At 34.1% G+C, this 22,705-nt stretch overlaps 2 protein-coding genes and 1 pseudogene across 3 annotated transcripts in view; all 3 read left to right on the top strand.

The window, feature by feature from the left end:
* Positions 1–18,661, top strand: part of LOC125853262 (F-box/kelch-repeat protein At3g06240-like) — a 36,142-nt gene extending 17,481 nt beyond the window's left edge. The window contains exon 2 of one of the 2 annotated variants that reach the window (XM_049532932.1): positions 18,518–18,661. The gene's annotated coding sequence lies outside the window, so the exon portion shown is untranslated. The other variant, XM_049532931.1, reaches the window with a different exon arrangement.
* Positions 964–14,365, top strand: LOC125870909 (uncharacterized; annotated as a pseudogene).
* LOC125870815 (F-box/kelch-repeat protein At3g06240-like) lies at positions 17,339–21,578 on the top strand. Its single transcript, XM_049551386.1, has 2 exons — positions 17,339–18,482; positions 21,244–21,578. The coding sequence occupies exons 1-2, from the start codon at positions 17,372–17,374 to the stop codon at positions 21,576–21,578; spliced, it is 1,446 nt and encodes a 481-aa protein (XP_049407343.1). The 5' UTR covers positions 17,339–17,371.
* The last annotated feature ends 1,127 nt before the right edge of the window (positions 21,579–22,705 follow it).

Raw genomic sequence — 22,705 nt, 5'->3', positions numbered from 1 at the left:
ATACGAGAATGCGAGTTGGAAAGCTAAACAATACATATGATTGAAAAGATTCTGGAAGAAACACTTACCTTGACTCTTCTCAACTCATGAATAATTCAACTCATAATAAAGCAATAAGACACATGCAATATATGAAAAACTTTATAAAACAGTAAAAGCAACTTAGTTCATCAAAGAAAATGCAATAACAAACCCAACTTTACTCATATAACAAAGTAATGTAGTTTCTGTGGGAGATTCTCTAACCGACAACTACCACTATGAGCCCAAGTGGTGATACAACGTCTTTCCCACGCTGCTAGAACTGTCCTATACTTTGCCGTCATATAGAACGCTTAACTTAGTGGATTCACTAGTCTATGCTAAAAGCATCTTAAGGAGTCATCTAAAAAGTATGACCCTTTACTACCCATGATGGCTAAATGGTTTATGGAGACTTGAGTTAGTATGAACTCGCATCCCCATATCGGTGCTCAATACTACTCTCAAAATATACTTAGCTCATATGATTTAAAAATCAAAACTTCTTTCTTTTTTTTTGAGATAATTACTCAAAATTTTAGCTTAAAAGCTCTCTTGGAAATCGATGTTTCCCTTTCTTATTCAAATGTAAAAAACATTTAAAACTCTTGGGAATACTTAGTTCCCTTATAGCTTTTTGAGAAATGAACTCACTCTTTGATTAACTTGAAACTTGAGTCTTAAAACAAGGTTAAAATGTTTGTTAAAGACTTTTGAAAACTTTATAAACTTTGCTTTGGCTTGCTTCTTAACTTCTAGACTTAACTCTTAACATCTCTTGACTTTGATCTTAACTTTTCTTGAATTGGATTATGGATTCAAGGTACATGATCTCATGTTTATGGATGATCTCATGATGTTTGGATGTACCTTAGAGTGTTGGAATCAACTAGAAAACATAGGTACATTGCTAAGGAACAAGTACAAAAAGGTGGGGAAAAAATGGGGAGAACTGGCGTCCCTGGCGCTCTGAGAGGTGCGGGGAGACAGCCCTCAACATTCAGGGACTGGTCTGGGGCGCGCTGGTTGGGGCGACACCCTAAGGGTTAAGATTCAGAGACCCTTTTGGGGCGCAATGGTTGGCGCGACGCCCCTCCCTTATCCACAGGTGTTTGACGACTTTTCTTCTCCGTTTTTCATCTCTAAAACCTCTAAACTTCAATTGTTCCTTCCCCGAACACTTAGAATCATTTATACCCTCAATATATGATAGATTCAAACTGAAATTTCACCCAGAAACATGAATCAAATCGCAAGAAACTCCAACAACACAACCCACAAGAAATTCAAACGAAACTTTCAACAATGTTCGTCAAGAACCCAATTTCTAAACTTTCAAAGACTTAAATTCGCTGAATTTAATCATGGTTGGTGCGTGGGTGAACTAAACCAATGCTATGTGATCTCACATACCTTTTAGGGATCACCCCCGATGAAATCCACAAGCTATCCTTGATGAAATCGACGAATCTTGAACGTTCTTCTCTTTTCTCCTCTTCTCCAAGCCCTAGCGTAAAATTCACTTTTCTAAACCGACTAAAATATGAATTTACCCCAATTAAACTCCTAAAAATGAATTAGAATAATTAGGTAAGGAAAAGACTAAATTACCCTTCCAAAATTCGGATTAGACTTTCCTTAACCCAACTGCCCAACTTCCAAAGGCATAACTTACTCATACGAACTCGGAATCACGCAAACTCGGAGGCGTTGGAAAGATCATTGCAAGAGATTTCCAACAATATCTGGAAATACACATAAATCATCTGAGCTAGGAGTTATGGCTATTTGAAGTTGACCAAAACTCAACTTATTCTAACTTAACAAAATTTCCAGATTTTCATTCTTTCCAAAAATGACTATTTCCAATTATTGACTTCTTCCTAGTTATTTCAAATTGCAAGATGTTACAACTAGGTAACTTTCTTATCTTTAGGATTTAACTTATGTTAATTATCAAACCAAAATATAATTACGCGTGCCATAGAAATTTACATTAAATTCATTGTCTCACCCTCAACAAATGATGTAATACACCAAAGTGCGCCGTAATTCATTTTTGAATCATTAAAATATTACGACCTTTTATAGTTACAAACTTTCTTTTTTTAAAAGGTCAAAGAGAGGAAAAAGGGAAAACATGTTACTCACTGCGTTTACATTTACTTGTCACTTATTCCTATAATAGATTTTCATTTTTACGTGTCACTTTTGACATAGCAATAAAATACAATTATTTTTTCTATGTTTTACCCCTAACATTAAATATTATTCTCCATATCATTTTTGAAGATCCAATACTAAACATTAACTAGTAGGGATAGTATGATAAAATACCTATATAAATTGTAACACCTCGGTCTTAGAAAGAGCTAAATTTAGAAAAAGCTAAATTGAAATTGGTACAATTGAATCTTCAAATTTGTGAGTTTTGGGTCAAATTCCAACGACCATAACTTTCAGCACATGATGAGTTAGGTGGCCCATGAGGTATCAAATCGAAGGTCTTTGAGTCCTCTTTCCAATGCCGCCGAGTTTTCTAAATTTTGAGTTGGGATGAATGCGATATGCCTATTTGAGTGCAGCCTGTCTAGGTAAGGCAGTTCATCCATTTTAAGGAGGGGGTATTTTGGTGTTTTCCTTACCACCACTAGCCTAGCTCATTTTTGTTAATTTTTTAGGGGTCTAAACTGATTGGAGCCAGTTTTAGCAATTCCAAAACACACTTAGGGTTTTTGAGAAGAGTTCAAGAGGAGAGAAAGAAGAAAGTTCAAACGTTCATTTGAGTTTGAGGATTTTCACCAAAGAACTTAGATCTTTCGAGGTATGTAAGCTTTCATAGTGTTGGGTTTGTTCGCCCTCACGCCAATATGTAAACTTGTATCCATGAATTCGTTCTTGAGTTTGATTTTGAAGTTCCTATATTCTTGAGTAATTCTTCCGCTGAGTAGTGACCCAGACCAAGGGTTCACTTGGGGATCAACAATGGTTCTCGAGTGCCGGCCACCTCCAGGGTTTAGGATCGGGGTGTGACATAAATAATTATTTTCTTAATGGGTGTGTCAAGTCAAACAGTGACAAGTAAAAATAAACAGAGAGAGTATTGGTAACCCGCTGATAATAAGAGATTTACAAAACCATTCATCTAAAATTATGCAATAGAAAATAACATACTCCATTTAAAAAAATTCTACCATTGACACTTAAAATAATTTAGAATGATCAACTTGTAATTCAAAATCCATGAGAACAATTAGCGATTAATTGAGGCTAGATATAGTAGAGGCATTAGCCTTGTTATATGTGCTTAAGTGGTGAAAGATGGTCAGCAGTACTGATAACAAGTTATATTTAGAAAATTAAAATTTTATAAATCAACCAACAACAAATAAGAGAAACTCACCACCTCCATGATCTAATTGTCGAGTTAACTTTATCTTTAATTTATGAATTTTATGCTGACAACATGTTATAAAAGTTGAGTAATATAGGACAAGAAATACAGACAAGAGTTATAGATAGTAGAATGTTGAGACCATCTTATTCAAATGTCTTCAAGTATCTTTCATAGGTGAATGACAAGCATATTCACAAGTTGAGAAATCACTTCAAAATTTATCATCGTAAATGTCATAATTGATAAATACATTCTTCTTCAAAATGACTCATTGAACCTAGAAAGCATGTATATAAATAGATATAAGTACTCATGTCTAAGTAAATGGACAATCAACTAATTCTTTAAGTTTTGGGTCATGGGTCGCCCACGTCGATCCGATCTGATCCTACCCAACCCGATAAAGTTTCTGAAATATAGATAAATATATTTTTCTTTTAAAAAATAGTGGGAACAATTATGGGGTAACTGATGAACCACTTTCGATCCTTATTTTAAGATTGTTTTTCACTCTTATCAAGAGAGAAGAAAAAAAAGAAAGAGAGAACATAGAAACAGAAAATGAAAGGGTTGAAAGAGGAATTAAAGTTTCTCTCTTCAGATAAACATATACTAACAAATTGACACTTAGTTTGTGAATCAATTACTTTGTTTCCTAGAGATTCAAAGTTTGGCTTGGAGCAATTCTTCAAAAGGATTTTGTTGATCTTCCACTATTGTTAACAGGTGCATAAATCTTGTTCCTGGAAGTATTACTGAAATTGTATCACAAGGTGTCAGGTTTTTAGAAAATAATTTTCTCAAAAAAGGTGAAATAGAGAAGTTGAGCCTCTCTACGAAATGTTGAATTAAGAAGATCAGGTAATGTCATCAAACATACTCAATAACTCAATGGATTAAGAAATGATTCCTGATCCAAGTGGGAGTTATGAATCTCTAAATCTCATAGATGAATCTAAACTTCAATTACATAAGAGTGCAATAAAAAGTGTACCTAAACGATCTTATGAGATTGATGATTATGTTTTCTTGGTATCTCCTATAGTATTGGATGAACCTAATTTTGTAATTGAGGCCTTATCGAGCCCTAAAAGGGATGAATGGGTAAAAACGATGAAATAAAAATTAAAGTCTATGAAACCAACAAAGTCTGAGATCTAGTTGACCTTCTTAAAGAACGTAAAGTTGTTGAGAATAAATAGATTCTCAAAGTTAAATGCAAATCTGATACGTCAATAGAATGACACAAAGCACGATTGGTGGCAAAAGGTTTTACTCAAGAAGTTGGAATAGACTATGAGAAAATTTTTTCACCAGTTGTGAAGTTTACCTCCATATGATTACTTTAAGCTATTGTTGCACGTTTAGATATAGAATTACATCAAATGGACATGAAGTCCGCTTTTCCCAATGAAGAATTAAAGAGGAAATCTACATGGAACAACCGGTAGATTTTGTTGTTAAAGGCCAAGGAAAGAATGTAAATTGAAAACAGTGGTACTTGAGATTTCATAAGGAGGTAATATCATTTGATTTCATCGTGATCGATGAAGACCATTGCATCTATGTAAGAAAAGTCCAATGGTAAATTTGTGATTCTTTCTCTTTACGTAGATGATATTTTATTAACTGGAAAAAATTTGAAGTATGTGAAAACCATCAAGTCGTGGCTTTCAAAATCCTTTGATATGAAAAATTCAGGTGAAACGTGATGCTTATCGTGACCAATGACACTAACCTACGGTACGAGTGTCTACGATCGTTGATAATATAGTAACCCAACTAAAAGTTGAGGTCGTGTCCCAAGGGAGTGGTTTTGAGAATTGATAGAAAATAAATTTAGCTCTAACTAGTCGTAGCTAAAGACATTAACGAACAAAAACATAGTAAATTAAAGGGGGTGACACAAAAGTGTCAAATATCAAATGGGGGCTTTGTCACAAGTAGTAAAAACAACAAAAATAACAAGAAAATCAAGTATGGGGAAAAGTTCTTGGGATGTGACCGCAATACAAGTTGAGATAAATCGTTGGGTACATGCTTTCGATAGAAAAATTTGCATGATAATAGTGACTAGACTAAGCTTTAGATGGAAATAAGTTCCCTCTCGGGCAACTTACCCCGTTTCAAATGGGTTCCTCTCGGACACCCATTTGCCGCATGAAGGCCAGCCTACGCCTTACCCNTCTTCTTTCTTCAAGTCTCCCAAAAAACCCTCTCCAAACTTGAGAAAAAATATCCCAAAAAAGTACTATTCTATTGTGAAAATTATAATAATAATTCGACTCCCCTAAAATTAATAAAGAGTTTAGTATTTATAGACTTCAGAAATTAGTGTTGGCGGATCGCTCGGCGAGGTTAGTCGAGGCCGTCGAATAACTCAGCGACTCGCCCTTCTTCTGTTTCATCACCGTTTTGTGCTTCCCTTCAGCATCTTCACGTTCTGGACCATTGGGCGGTATAGTACTGCTTCGTTGAACTATTCGGCGAAGCGCCGACTGCTCCTTTCATCGCCTTTTTATCCTTCTCATTTAGGGCTTCGCGTATTGGAACAAAGGGCGGAGTGCGTCCCTTCGGCGAATCGCAAAGTATAATTGGCGAGGCTCAGGCTTCAGCTTCTTCGTTCTTTTCAGCCTTTTTGTTCCTTTTTGTGCCTAAGTGTCCATGTTTCCACTAAAATTTCAAATACTTGAAACTTAAGAGTTTTCATCAGATATTGAGACAAAATAACCATTGAGAACACTATTTCTATCAAAATAAAGCCCTAAATGAGTCCAATTTGTGGACTCATCAAAGAGGACTATAAATTGAGTGTTAAAATCCAAATAGAGCGTTCCAAGAAATTGTTGAGTTTATCTCAAGAAACTTACATAAATAAAATATTGGAATGCTTTCGAATGAATAGTTGCAAATTCATGGATAATCCTATAGCAAGAGGTGAAACTTTAACACTTGAAATATGTCCAAAAAGTGAAATAAGGAAGACGTGTCCCGAGTTTCGTATTCTAGTGTTGTCAGGAGTTTGATGTATGATATGATGTGTAATCACCCAGAAATTTGTCATTCCATAACTCTAATTAACCGATATCAATCCAATCTTGGAAGAGATCATTGAAAAGAAGTAAAGAGAATATTCTGATACTTGAAGGGAACTGCAGATCATTCACTATGTTATAGTGCATCAGATTGATTCATAAAAGGTTATATAGATGTTGATTGGGCTGGTGACTGGAATGATAGAAAATCAACATCCGATTATGCTTTCTTACTTAACGATGGTGCTATTTCATGGAAAAGTAAGAAATAAACTTGCACAACTCTCTCAACCATGGAATTTGAATTTGTGGTTTGTGCGTCTGCGGTATAAGAAGTTGTTTGGTTAAAGATATTCTTTGAGCATTTGAATATTGCAAAGAATTCTAAAGGCCCCATGATTCTATATTGTGACAGTCAAGCAGCTATTGCATACATGAAGGATCCTAAGTATCACAACAAGAGCAAACACATTGACATCAAGTTTAACTTTGTGAGAGACATATTAGCAATTGGAGAAATAAATTTACAATACATTCCTACATGTGAAATGATAGTTGATTCTTCTACAAAGGCAATATCTAGAGACTTATTTGAGAAACATGTTAAGGTTCTAGGTTTGCGTAGGATATGATAATTTTTATGTATTGTAAAACAACTTAGTTGTTGTCATTTTATCATCAACATAAGACTATTGAATTTATATTCATATCTCATATGAATGTTATAATGTTTTAAAAATAAAGAGTGTGTTAGACAAATCTCGAGATTGGCTCTCTCATACGAGCAATTGCATCTTACGTCAGAGAACATGAAAAAATGATTTTCACTACCATATTATGACTTATTTTATAAACCAGACAAGAGTGTCTCTAAGAAAATGAGTTTGAGGATCACTAAAGAGAGAAACTCGAGTTAAACACCTAGAGGTGTTTAGACCAAAGTCTGTATGATGTTGAATAATTGAAAGCATGAGATACGTGCACCAGTATAAGGTGTAAACATCGTATATTGTGTCTCAAACTACGAGTGTTAAATGATCAATGGGTTAATGAATGAATGGTTCCCTGCTTCTTCACTGTGTGAGACCTCGAAAAGTTATATTAACTTTTCATTGAAATACCTTTTGACCTTTTACTGTTTCTTGAAGTTTCAATCGGTGTTGCTATTTTAGCATGTTACTAATATCCATGAGTGATTTGGCAATGTAGTGCATGTCTAGGAAAGCCGTTGATATGGAATATATAGATTCGACTAGAAAGGGAAGATGATTAAAATGAACAATTTAACTTGTATACACAAGCCGACTATTACAGTCGAGTGTAATTGTGTATATAAAGTTAAACATTAACTCGAGTTCACTTCTTTAAGAGGATGAGGGATCGAATAAGTAACTATTGAAGTAGCAAATGAAGTCTGGGTATTGTGAGTAATGATATCCTCATATTAGTAGTGAATTCTTTCCAAATGAGATTGAATTCATGTGTAGGGCTAGTAAAACCCTATAGGTAAGCTCTTGATGCTCACGAGTCGCACGAACTATTAATAGTATGATTTATGTGTCTAGTTGATGTTGTATTAACTTGGGTCTTCTACACCATGTGCCAAGCGGGAGATATATGTTTTGGGTCATGGGTCACCCATGTGGACCCGACCCAACCCGATAAAGATTCTGAAATAAAAAATATAATTTTGAAAAAAGAAGTAGGAACATTTACAGGGTAACTGATGAACCACTTTCACTCCCTATTTTAAGATTGTTTTTTACTCTTATCAGGAGAGAGGAAATACGAGAAAAGAGAACGTAAGAACAAAAAACTAAAGGGTTGAAAGAGGAATACACATTTCTTTCTTCAGATAAACATATACTGACAAATTGACACTTAGTTTGTGAATCAATTACCTTATTTCCTAGAGATTCAAAATTGGCTTGGAGCAATTCTTGAAAAGGATTTCATTGATCTTCCGTTGTTGTTAACTGGTGCACAAATCTCGTTCCTGATACGATATTCTTTCAAATTCAAAATAATGGATTTCTAACAATAAACTATATATAAAGATTTAGGTAATATTAATTTCATAAGAACAAAAATGCACCAATTAATTTCAAGAAACTAAGTAGTATATATGTATGCTAATCATTTAAAGTTCAAAGTTAGGCATAATATATAAATATGTCATTTGACTTGACTTCAGTTGACATCTATGCCCTTCAACTTTGAGTGTGCACAAGTGATACTTAAACTTGTATAAAGTTGAACAAGTAGACACACACGTCCTACATGACAATTCGCATGAGATACATAACTAATTTGTTTTTATGCCATACAAGACGCATATTATAAATGTCATGTAAGATACATGTGATTACTTGTTTAATTTTATACAAATTTAAATGCTTATGATACACCCAAAATTGAAGGACATTAATGTTAACTGAAGCTAAGTTAAATAACACATTATATAATGCTTAGCAATATGGCTACCTCTCGATGAGTAGTTCCTTAATTGGCTAATTTGTTGATTATTTCAGCAATTGCGTTATTTTAGTCTCAAGTTAAAAGTCATTTCCAATTAGCTCATATGTACATCGAGGGTATAATGTATTCGTATTTAATCAAAAAAAGCGGAAAAAAATGGTATTAAATGTTATTAAAATGAGCTCTTATATAATTAACCCATTAGCAGGTCGGGTCAAGAATTGGTCGAGTTTAGGATAGGTTGGGTTCTAAATAAATTTACATGTTGATTTCAATTTTTGAAATATTTTTTTCTAAAATATATAATTATCACGTCATTAAATAGGTACCTAAAATTATATTTTCAACTAAAATAACCATCAAAACTAACTACACAAAGTTGAACGACTTTGTGTAGGCCACCAACTCTTCATATTCAATCCATTAACTACACAAAATAACCATCATTCAAATTCAATCCATTAAACATTAACCATAACTTGAGTGACCATCTAGGCCACCAACTCTTCATATTTTATGAAAAATAATATGGATTGATAATTAAATACTCAATCACTTATTTAATTTATAAATCAAACAAATAAACAATCTAACTATTTGGCCATTTTTGATAAATGCATTTTGCTTCACTAAAATAAGAATTACATAATCTTTCGGCCGGCTAAAGCGCATTGGCTATAACTTACTATAATTAAGAACATATAATTATAGGACAATGAAAATAAATCAATAAATCATTTTACTATTATATTCAATTAATAATTATTTTGTTACACCCACTTTTCAAAGAATTGCCAGTCTATATTTAAATATTTTTTAAGGCAAGTCCTTGTTTGTATTTTGGACTCAATCGTGGTGGACTTGTTGACTTCCTTTTTTGAGTTCAATTATTAATTTTTTTTAATATCAAACTTATTATATTCTTAAAATTATAAATTCGGACTTACTATTTATTGTAATTTAGTGATTTGTTTGCACATAAATTTGTGTCCCACAATAAAGTATTACTACTAGTTTATATGTATTGCATCAATCTCTATAGGTTATTATTCTTTTCGTTTATTTTTACTTGCTCATTATGGACCTTATACTCCCTTAAAATAATAAATGAAGTGTATATATATATATATATATATATTTATATTAATTGATATATAATCACAATAGATTTGAGAAATAATTTGAAAAATATGAGTAGTTAATATTAAGAACAACATAATACTATACTTATCCTAATTTATGCAGTATACTCTTTTTAATCGGTTTTAAGAAAAATAACACAACCCTATATTTAGTCTTGGGACGAGAGTAATTTGTTTTACTCCATCTGTCCATGTCACGACCCGATTCCTCGAGCCGTGATGGCACCTACTATATCCCACCAGTAGGTAAGCCAACCCAGAACCTAGAAGTCACAAGTACATAGCCATACTAAGAATACAAGTCCCAGAAGTGGACCAACTACAAAGGACCTATCACAAGTATAAAAGACAAGCCACAAAATATATGTACAGAAGGAGGCGACAATGATCAGGACGCTGTGCTCACCCTCACCTCCGGATGTTAGTTGCTACTGGCTCGGTTCTGCATCACGAAAATAGATGCAGAGTGTAGTATGAGTACCAAAACAACATGTACCTAGTAGGCATCATAGTTCGACTGAACTTGAAAAGTAAAGGCAATATGAAAAGAAGGAATAGCACAAACAGAGGTCAAGAACGGAAGTCTAAGTAAACAATGGAATGCACAAGAGTGTAGAAAGAACTAACTAAAGTAATCTATATGCTAACTACACCTAATTGGACCCCATAAGCCTAGAAGGTACACTAGTGCACAAATTTAAATAAAAACTCGAACGGACCCCCATAAGCCCGACGAGTACACATAATAACTATAACTAAAGAGAACTATATCTGAGAACCTAAGACCGGAGAATATCGAACTAGAACCTCAACCCCAATTAGTAGAATCTGACAGTACGGAGGTTGGACCTCGAACCAGATGCCTACCAGAAGTACCCAAGTAACCAATCACAAGTATCAAGTAACTGAGGTCGGACCTCTAATCAGATGCTCTATATAAGTATCCAAGTAACAAATCACAAGTATCAAGTAATTAAGGTCGGACTTCTAACCGGATGCTCTATTTAAGTATCCTAGTAATCAATCACAAGTATCAAGTAACTTAGGCCGGACCTCTAACCGAATTCTCGATATAAGTATCCAAGTAACCAATCACAAATATCAAGTAACTGAGGCCAGACCTCTAACCGGATGCTCTATATAAGTATCCGTGTGATCCAGTCTGGACCTTGAACCGAATGCTCTTCGAAAATATCAACGAGGTAGAGGCTGAAGCTTAGATCTGGATGCCCGACAAAGGAGCCAATGTGGCTGCTGAAAGAGTCCCAATCGATCCATAATCATAAGTGTTCGTGGAACACCGTCCACACTTAGCCAATCAATGTAAGTCCTTGGAACTGAATCAAAAACCAACTTCAAATCGCGGAGCGGAACCCAGTGTCGCCGATGTAACTCGTGAAGCCGTAGTATCAGAGAAATAAGGATAACTATCATCGAAGCAAGTGTATCACCTAACTAAGGCCTAAACTATCAGACTCAAGTCTGCTACACCAGTCTACAGGGATCTAAGCTGGCCGAGCGACGTCGGGGAAAAACTAAGGCCTATCGGTTTCGAATCATGCATTTCTAAGGCAAGCCCTAGTCAAACCTAAACTAAGGCTCAAAATGCTTCAAATAAAAAGTAATCAAACATACAAGTACTCCACATAGCAAAGAGGGTCAATTAATAACACATATCATGCTTACAATTACCCGATAATTCTTGAAATAGGCTGAAAACATGATTTCTAAACACCTATGCATGATTCAATAACTACCTTATCAACATGCATTTACATTCTCGAGCTCAATCTAGGAGAGGGAAGCCGTAGCCTACCTATAGGCCGATCACGCGCGCTCTAAAATCACTTCTCTGGAGGTTTCCCTTTCCGAACGGCCTCGAGACACTGCCACACTATCAAAAATAGAACGACAACGTTATTACGGTCATTTTGACACTAAAATCGCAAGAAACAGAGACAAACCAATTTCGGGGTCAAAATGGAGAAAGTGGACCCGCACTGGAAATTCCGGAATAAACCTCAAAAATAGGTCCTAATCAGTTCCCCGAGCTCATGTCCCAAAATGGGACACAATTCGGCACTCGAAAACATCACAATACCAACATGCAACCAAAACCCAGATTTTCTCAAGAACTAGAAATGAGACAGCAGCTGAAATCAGTAAATTTTACAAGAAACAGGAGGCTTACAGTGAATTCCGACGATACCACGATGTTCTCCTCGAAAAACCACTCAAAATAGCCATTGGAATCATCAAATTTGGACTTAGAATGAGGGAGAAATCAAGTCCCAAAATATCCCACAAATTGAGTTCATAAAGTAGCCATGGCAGCAGGTGAAAGCAAGAATTTGCCTCAAACGAAGGTCCCAAAGCAGCTTCCGAGCTCACCAACGCATTCTCCTCAAAAAATCTCACAACCTAGCCTCTTGAATCACCCAATTTGGAGCTCTATAGCTCAAGATGTTCAACTTTGAAATTTAGAAGAAAAGCTGAAAATGACTGTCTTATAGGCGAGGGTGCACCAGCGCACCAACAAATTATTTCTATCGTTGAAGTCTCCGATGGGGTGTTCGGGATTCATTCGGAGCCCTGTGTGCACAAATGGACTATGCTACGCCACTAAATTCGACGTTCCAAACTCAATGGCGTAGTCGGAATTTCCATACGAGGTTATTTTGACTGAAAGTGGATTCTACACCCAAATGCCATTTTTAGCCCAATTCCACAACGGGCCTCGGGATTAGATCGGAAGCTTTGGGAAGCGAACGAAAGGTCATTCTAGACCAAACTCGACATTGCAGAACTAACCGCACTGACGGAATTTTCATCTGAGCGTGTTTTCCAAGAATATTGACCAAAGTTAACCTTAGGCCAAATTTCATAGGCTAAAACGTCTAATGGTCCAAACTAGCACCGAAGGCCTCGATACTCGTGCCAACCATGCTACTAACCTAATTTGGTCATTCTGAAGCTGATGAAACCGTCAGAATTCCATTCTGAGGTCATTCACCTGACGTTGTGACTAAAGTCAACTATTTAAGTTTCGAAAGCTCCAAAACAGGGAAACATGCATAAAACCCAAACGAACGACCAGACGATCGAACAGTTAGTGCCATCAAGTCATAAATGACTTGGGGTCGCTATAGGAACACTCTAAACGACGAAAAGGAGGCATTAAGGCAAAAATGACCTGGAGGATCATTACAGTCCACTATTGATTTTACACATTTTTTAAGAAATTATAAATAAAAAGGTAGTTTTACTATATCTCTCTTTGAATATAATAAATACAATGTCTAGAGAAATGACTATAATTAATGATAAGTATAAAGTGTAAACTGTAAATTAGGAATTAAGTGTAAAATTATTCATTGATTTCATAAAGTGGACAAGTATGATTGTATATCCCAAAATAGCTATTGTTGAACCAATAAAATCTCTTTTTAATCTTGATATGCAAAAATTTGGCAATGGGAATGGAAATGATGGGGTCCTAGAAGATATATTAGGAGTATTAGCTACATTCTACAAGACACATTTTTTTTTTTGGTTAACTACAAGAAACATTAATTACTTGACCTACTCATAAAGTAATTGGAAATTTTCATTTTCCCACTCTAGCGGCTTTTATATTATCATCCTTTTAAATTTTCCAACTGACTTGGTCCAACTTCTCTGTTTTCACGTATATGAAAAACCTATATAATGTCTTTTTGGGATTGTGAGTCATATATGAGATATATATGTATATACATAATTAAGTAATAGTACTCATTACTCAAATGTTAAATATGCATTTGCAGGTACATCCAAGGTTACTCTGGGAATGTTAGGAGAGATCGAGATCACTGGAGTATTATACCACAAAGCCACTCACGTATGGCAGTGGAATGGGAACAGTGGGGCTCCTGGAGGATTAATTGAAGGAATTGCTAATTATGTGAGGCTCAAAGCTGGTCTTGGGTCAAGCCACTGGGTGAAACCTGGCCAGGGCAATCGTTGGGACCAAGTCTACGATGTAACCGCTCAATTTCTTGATTATTGCAACAGTTTGAGAAATGGGTTCGTGGCAGAACTTAACAAGAAAATGAGAAATGGCTATAGTGATCACTTCTTTGTTGACATACTAGGGAAGACGGTTGATCAACTTTGGAGTGATTATAAAGCTAAATTTCGCGCATAACTTAAGAAATCCAAATTAAATAAAAAAATGAGAAACATCATCTATTGCCTTTGTACCAATATTACAAGTATTTGTGTCATGGTCTTGTACTCTTGTTGAAGATATTGTAGTAACAACAATAATATTATTACTAATAAAAATAAGCACAAGTTAGTTTTACGATTTGTTAGTTAATTTAAATTCCAGTGCAAGCATCCGAGTATATTTTTTCTGAAATTATTTATGATTTTTAGTTAATTTAAATTGGTTTATGTTAAAAATATTTAAATTTGTGAATTGGCTAAGTAGAATCGTTGGTTTAGGTTTAACAGAACGTTAAATAATCAAGTGAAATTTGATATTAAAAATATAATTTTTAAAAAAAAAACAGATGGTCGATTTTAATTATGTATTCAAACTATGTTTTAAAAAAAAAGGAAAGAGTAAGGATGGTATTCATCCATTACTAGGCAGCAATAGTTGGTGCTTCTATTGTATTTCGTGGAACTAATTAGGTATGTACAAATGATTAGAGGTGGATTCAGAATTTGAAGGCTGCACACAGATGTATTTAATATTATTTTAATTTAGGCGTTGGCAAAACTTTCAATAACGATTAAGGAAAATGTCGAATTCGATTGACTATTAATGACTTAAATAATACTGAAAATATTAAATACAAATATATAAATCATATATAAGTTCTAAGATAATACTTATTTACTTTGCTATAGTATGAATTTAAGTCTTTAAGATAATATGTAGACTTCAACTTTCTTAAAAAAATTGAAAAACAATTGAGTGAGATAGCTCAATGGTAAAGTGGGTTTATTATACTGGATTGTTGAGTATGAATCTCCTATCTAGCAATTTTGATGTTACAGTTAAATAGGCCCTTTAAATTCAAAAAATATAATAACAGTGAAATGGAGTTTTAGCGGGGATTAACCCCTGGTCACGTAGTGGTCATGCGGGTGGGTGCATTGACTTAAACCAACATCCCAAGGTGCACTTCTAAGCTCTCTATGGGTGCACAGTTAGTTATATTCTAGTTTCTCAAAAGATATATACATATATATTCATGTTTTTTTTGAAGTAAACATGTGCACGTGCACCCCACCTATACATGTGGGTTCGCCTATGTTGATGACCTGTAATGACACAAAAGGTCATTTTTGGAATTCTTCATAAAATTATTGTTTTACCCCTCCCAATATTGACCCCCAGTTATTTATGATTGAATTTTGAAATTGCTTTCGAGTTTTGAGTTAAAAGTTGTGAATTATGGTATTTTTGGAAGTTGAAAGGCTAAAGTTGTTAAAAAGTGATTTTTGGTTTCTTTTGGAGTTTCGAGTCTCGAAAGTAGAATTCTGTCGATTCCATCAATTTTAAAATGTGGAAATTGGTCTAACTGAGTTGTCGGTTTCAAAGATTTGAGGTCTTAAGTTGAAAGTTTGTAAATTTTAGCCTTTGGGTTGTTGGTCAATATTTAGGGTTCGAATGCTCGGATTGGACTTTCGAAAATCTCATTGGTATGAGTGTTGGTATGAGTATTGTTATTTCCGAAATCTTATTGTGATTACTTGATTGGATTAGATTGTGTGGCTTTGGATATTGTTCGGAAAGGAAATGCTCAAGTCTTGGATCGACTTGAGCAAGTGAACTTTTTTAAACCTTGTAAAACTAGTAGAATCTTGTATTTTATCCTTTATTATGTGTTGGGGAATAATGAGAATGAGGTAAAGCGTTCAATTATTCTACTTGATTAATCTTAATGAACGAAAAATTGATTAATGAAAAAGGCAGCGTGTTGATAGTTGTACTTCGTGAATTGCCTTGTTGTAGAACCTAATTTGTTGATTGAAGAAATGCTTTGATGAAATTATTGTTGACTCAAATTTCTTGAGTTGTTGTCTCTTTCTAATGGTGTGAAATTGCTTATTCGCATTGATTTATGTGCACCGTAATGAAATATGTGATGATTATGCTGAACGAAAATGGTTCTAGCAAGTAGAGCTGTCAAAATGGGCTTACCCGTTAAGTCGGCCCAAACCAACCCTTGAATTAAGTAGGGTTGGACCTAATTTTTTTTGGCCCATTTAGGAACGAGGCCTTTTGGCCCAGCCTCATTTGGCCCGCTAGCCTCGTAAGCCCAACCTGTGAGGCTTAGAGACCAGCCTATGGGCTATGAATGTTAAAAATATTTATTATAAATTTTTTAGTAGTGTTTTATTTTTAAAGATTTTGTCAATAAATATCTAAAAAAATATAAAATGAAGTCTAACTCCTTCGTAGATCTTTTACATTTTAGCGCCATTAGCCCACTAAAATCAAGCCTATTTTTTGTTTTTATGCCTAATTTTTCATTTCCCCTTTGTTGTCTTGTTTAGAAAATATTGATCATCCAATATTTTTTTCTCGGATGAATCTTACGACGTTTTATCTTGGCTATTATGTTGGTTTGTAAGTATTCATTAAAGTATGTAATTCATATATGAATTTTTGTATGTATTGATGTCGTGTTCATCAGACATTAACGTTCGATACTTTTAGATACTCTTTCTAAGAAATCAATGTTGTTCATTTTTTGGGTGAAGGGTCGACCCATCCCAACCCGTGGCCCGCTTAGGGCTGGGTTGAGCTTCTATTTTATAAGCCCTTTAATTAAAAGAGTCAGCTCGTCCTAATCCATTTAACTCTCTAGCCCGTTAAAGTTGGGTTGAGTTGGGTTAGGCCAATTCATTTTGACAGCTCTACCAGCAAGTGATATGATACAACAAAAAATCAAAATATAATTTGTAAATTTATAAGTCATTAATTCATTCATAAGTGGACGTTTGTCCATGTTTATTATGAATCTGAGGATTTTTTTAAAAAATGAAAAATAATACCAGTACTAATTGATTGTGTTTGTCCATGAAATACAAATAAAAATATTTTTAAATTTTGTTTCATGACCAAACAAAGCGAAAAAACTTTTCAGGGTAAAAAAAGTGAAAAATGTGCAGGCCCACGTAATTTCGCTAGTGTGCAAAATTATTAGGGAAAACTGACCCTTTCACGTTCTCCATTTTCTTTGAGCAAATACTCTAGTAATACATTTAACCAATCGATATTTTTCCAAAATCCAACAATGGCGATGAGCAAAGCTAAATACCTACCCGAAGAACTCATCATTGACATTTTCTACAGACTCCCTGTAAAGTCCATTGGGCGGTGTAGGTGCCTATCAAAGCACTGGCGCAATTTTCTCTCAGACCCACAATTCATCAAACTTCACTTCAATCTCCACGCCCATACACAAGAAGAGAAGCTCATTATCGTCTCTTGGCTATGCGAACTTCATACTATCACGCTTAGCCACGACATCCTCGAAGATGCATTCATCGATAGCATTTCAACAAAGGTTGATTTTCAGCAGCTCACACATAACTGGATTTCTGTAGCTGGGTCTTGTAATGGTTTGGTCTTAGTGATTGATAGGGACAATGTTCAATTTTTGATCAACCCAACTACCTTAGAATACCATAAATTTCCTGTTTTTGATTGGGCTCTTCCTCCAAAAACTAGCTGTTACATGTATGGTTTAGCGTATGATATTGTTAGTGATGATTATAAGGTGGTTTCTCTTTCTTATCGTGATACGAATAATGAATTTATGTCTAATACTTATGTGGATTTGTACTCTGTGAGAAAGAGTCATTGGGAGACACTTGGGATTTCTCCTTATGATCATTCACTCACTGACCGTGCTTCTGGGGTTTTGGTTAATGGGGCTTTGCATTGGTTGGCATGTAGAACTTTTGAATATTCAACCGCAATTGCTGCTTTTGATTTAAGTGTTGATAAATTCTTGGAGGTACCAGGACCTATTGATCTTCAGGATAATTGCTTTATGTGTAATCTTGCCACTCTTAAAGGGTGTCTTTGTGTATCTACCAGTTTACCCCGAGACATAAACACAGTTACATTTTGGATCATGAAAGAGTATGGGGTTAAGGAGTCTTGGACCAAATTTAAGATTATAGAACCGAGTTTGGATGATTCTCTTAGTACGCTACTGTGTTCCATTACTGATGATGATGATGTTTTATTGGATGTCGACGAAGAATGGGTTATCTACAATCTGAAGGAGAATCGGCGTAAGGATCTGTTGATTGATGTAAATCCTATTACGCATGAAGCTCGAACTTTTGTTGATAGCCTTGTCTCTCCTTACTTTGGCAACGAAACTGAGGGTTCAGGTATTGTGTGATGCACAAGATGATGATGTATACAGGTATTACAGGAACATGTTCCTCTGTATTATCCACCTTTATCGTCTATCTCCTTTAGATTATTCAAAAGCCTCTGTATTTTCTTTTGTCTAGGATATCTATGCTTGCAATTTCAACAGTACTTTCAAGGATGCCCCTTTAGCCAATTAAGTGTAAACAACAGCATTTCATGGATTTACATCAGTTTATTGTAGTGCCACATACTACCAGATTCGTGCTTGCACAGGAATTAATCTGCTTCCTCTTAGTTCAAGTTGTTCCTTGTTCATCTTGCACTGCATGAAGTCTCCAGAAACAAGGCGTGCTTTTGCATTACACTTCATGTCTTGGTTCACTATCATTCTGACGTCATAGAGAATTGAGAATTCACAGTTTTTGAATTCCTTGAATTGAATGGGATTGATAGAAATCAGTATCTTACAACGTAAACAATGTTTGGCTCTGGGTACTTTGTTGAGTGGATGGAGTATTTGGATGTGAGAATTTTTAATCTTAGTATTGCATACATGTAACATTTTGTCTTTTGTTCATCATATTGTACTTCATATCATGTTATAAATTAGGGCATATTTGTCTAAAGAAGAATTGCGTCAATTCATTGCTTCTTGGTACTGTCATTAATTAAAGTACTCGTACTTTATCAGAAAAGAAAAAAAATACTAATTGAGTCAAGTCATTCACCAGTTTATCCAGGTATAAATCCTTTAGCGTCTTGGCAGCTCATACTAGAATGGGTGCCTGACCCATTTTAGTGAAAAACTTGGCAAACTAGTTATGCTGAGACAAATGCTGAATTCACAGACATGTTGCAAAAAGATTTAAAAGAAAAAAGATAATCCCCACAATATTTGAGGACAGGTAATACAATATATATTACAACTCATGAGCTGAAAGGAAATACCTAACTTGAAAACCTTAGGGACTGTGTTATGAACAAAGCTAACTCTGTAAGGGTCTATGGGCTATTAGAGAATTTTATTTGGGAGATCCAGGCCCAACAATCATTTGTTAATTATGTCGGAACTTTGATTGTTAGTTATCTCTCATCCCCTTTCTCTGTTCTAGTATCTCATCCCCTTCTAGTTACCTTCTTCTAGGTTAATCTCTCCCTAGTTAGTGTGTTATTATTTGTTGTGCGTATTCTACATTGTAACTTGTATGCAGTGATAAATATATATAATAGTGCTTGTGTTGGAATCAAGTTTGTTTCATACTGACAGGAACTATAACTAAAAGCATAAAAAATAGAGGTGAAACTGGCACTTGCTTTGTACTATATGAAGTTATTTTCACTTGTCTTTTTGGAAGGAAGGCCCCTCATTGTCGCCTTAGCAACTGGCATTAGTCTTATAATAGCAATCGGTAGTTGATCTCAGGGCCGGCTCTATGTATAGTTTAATAAGGCATTGGCCTTAGGCCCCCAATTTTAGGGGGCCTCAATTTTTTACTAAGAATAAATTATGTGTTAATTTTTTATAGAAAAACATTGATTATTTATGATAAAAAGTGCATATTTAAAATTATTATTTTATTCTCTTCAACCCCATTCAACTAGAAGAAATCAAGAAAATATTGTTTTATTTTCTTACACTCTCTCTACTAATACTCACATTATTTTCTTTTTAACTCCTTTTACACTCTTCTTTAAATTGTTGATAAATTAGAGTAATATTCTATCAAAAATATCATTTAATAGTTGAAAAGTGTTGAACAAATTGAATTGTAAATTCTTTTTCCATTTCTTCTTACATTTTCAAGCATTACAACAACCATAGTAAAATGTGGGGTAATCAAATTATCAACTTCATCAAAGCTATTTGAAATTTGTCAACTTATTACTTGTAGAACTATGTTAACAATTCATATAATGATTGCCCGAGTAAAATAATATTTTTCAACGTTGAATTAATAAAATCTTATTTAAAACTAATAATTGAAAAAGAAATCGAATAAATCATTTATACATAAAAATAATAATTAAGTAATACTTTGCATTTAAAAATGTAAGAAAAATAAATTTTAAATAAATGCATGTGAAGTTTATTTAGATTTTAGGCCTCTAATTAAGATTTCGTTTTAGGCCTCCAATTACGTTGAGCCGCCCCTACTTGATCTGTGGTGCTTGTCTTGAAGCAATCTGAAGGTAAAACTGCTGGGTAGATTCTCTAAAATACAGGGGACAAATTATGTAGTGTACCTCCTTTAATGTATAATTATTAAGATCTATTACAACAAAGACTCTTTAAATCGATATTGGGTAGTAGTTATTACTTAGGAAGGTAACCATAAACAAGAAGTGGAAAACCTGTTGGTTAGCGGTTCTTGTGGTTTTAAACATGACATGTGAAAATTACAAACTAAGTGTTGTAAAAAGACATTCTTTTTTAAATGGACCAAAAAAAAGTAAGACAAAGTAATTCAAACGAATAAAGTACCAAAATAAAAGCTTATTCCATTCCATGATGAACATATTGAAAGATAAAATTAAGATCAAAACTTAATCATCGATATGACATACTTAACTCTATAAATACGAAATTAAGTTATTGAACTTTAAATAAAGCAAGAAAAATCTATTCATCGGATCCAGATGACCCTTCTCCGGAATCGAACGAAGTGCTTTCCCTAGCTCTTAAAGGAGCGAGCGCACTTCCAATGGTTTGATATGGAAATTCAATACCACACTCCATAAGTTGGCTTGCTAGTTTTTCAACTTTTTTATCCGCAGCATCCAAGGACTCGACAAAGACTCAACATCACATTTTCTTACATCCTCAAATCAAAAGCTTAGCCATGAGAAGACCTAATGGCCACAAAAGAATTGAAATTGCGAGGAATCAAAATCAAACCAACTTACAAGTAACATTCTCAAAAAGACGTGTTGGCCTATTTAAAAAGGTAAGTGAGCTCTCTACTTTGTACGGTGCTAATGTTGCTATTGTAGCTTTTTCTCCCAGCAACAAAGTATACGCATGTGGACACCCTTCCGTCGAGTCAATTGTGGATAAATTTGTCAAAGAGAATCCTCCACCTGACACTGATGATCCTAACCCATTATTGTAGCTCATCAAAATGCCAATATTGATGAGATCAATGAAAAGCTGAACAAGTTGGAGAGATCACTCGAAAGAGAAAGAAAACATGGACAAGCACTTCAAGCATTGAGGACATACCGATAGAATCATCATATTATTTGATGAAAATGAACTCAAATAGCAAAAAAGTAAAAATATTTATGATAATTCCTTATTCGGTAGGATTTGACCCAAATCATAATATTAATGAAATTCCTTTTTTTGTTTCATTCTATCTTTGTCAATCCGAACTATAGTAATTACAAATAACATATTTTTTTAGTTAAATTTATTTTACTGAATTATTGGAAAAGTTTTTATTGTGTCATTCTTTTGTGATTTATGTTTTAGTAAGGTAATATGTAAATTGATGATAGTTGTCATAAAAAAAAATGAAAATTGATGATAGTTTCTGAGGTTTTTATTAATTGTATTTGTATATTTTCTAAATTTTCTCTTGTTCAACTCTGTATATTTCCTAGTGTAGACATGCTTAATAAAATACCTTCCACTATTAGCTTCATAACATAAAAATATTTAATTTCTAACTTATATTGACGTATAATTATGTTTAAGAACTTCAGTTTAAAATTTTAAGTTATTTCTGTGTGTTCGAGAACCTTTGCAACTCGTAAAGTATACTTGTAACTTATGACAAGTTGAAGAATACCGTAATAAGAAAATTTAAATCCTAACACAATTTAACATGTATAAACCACTTTAGAGTATTCTCATACACTTTATAGTTTAATATAAAATTTTAAAATGATACAACGAATTTGTGTCTCTTTTCTTATCCAACAAACTAATATTTGAATATGATATGATGCTTTATGAAACAATATGTAATAACAATCAAAACAACGTGTAAATTGTGAATATTGTAGCACTCCATTCTATCAACATAACCTATCTAACTTTACGACTTGAAATTAAAAGTATTAAATAAGACTAGATAGAGAAAGAGAAGAATTATATTTTGGTCATACACTAAAGAAGAATATATAGGAGTTGACACAACAATGAGTCCTAAAGTGATACTACAACTAATCCCAGTTGTACAAGTAGATAACTATGACATAATTAAAAATTATTCACGTGTATCTCTTTTACGGC

The sequence above is a fragment of the Solanum stenotomum genome, chromosome 1, assembly GCF_019186545.1.
Source record: "Solanum stenotomum isolate F172 chromosome 1, ASM1918654v1, whole genome shotgun sequence".
NCBI lineage: Eukaryota > Viridiplantae > Streptophyta > Magnoliopsida > Solanales > Solanaceae > Solanum > Solanum stenotomum.
Note: the sequence above shows the minus strand (reverse complement) of the source record. Positions and strands in the feature narration are given on the sequence as shown.

Coding starts and splice junctions, on each gene's coding strand:
- LOC125870815 (XM_049551386.1), top strand. CDS start 17,372: ATGGCGATGAGCAAAGCTAAATACCTACCCGAAGAACTCATCATTGAC. Junction 18,483..21,243: donor CAACGAAACTGAGGGTTCAG/GTATTGTGTGAT, acceptor TTTTATCCGCAG/CATCCAAGGACTCGACAAAG.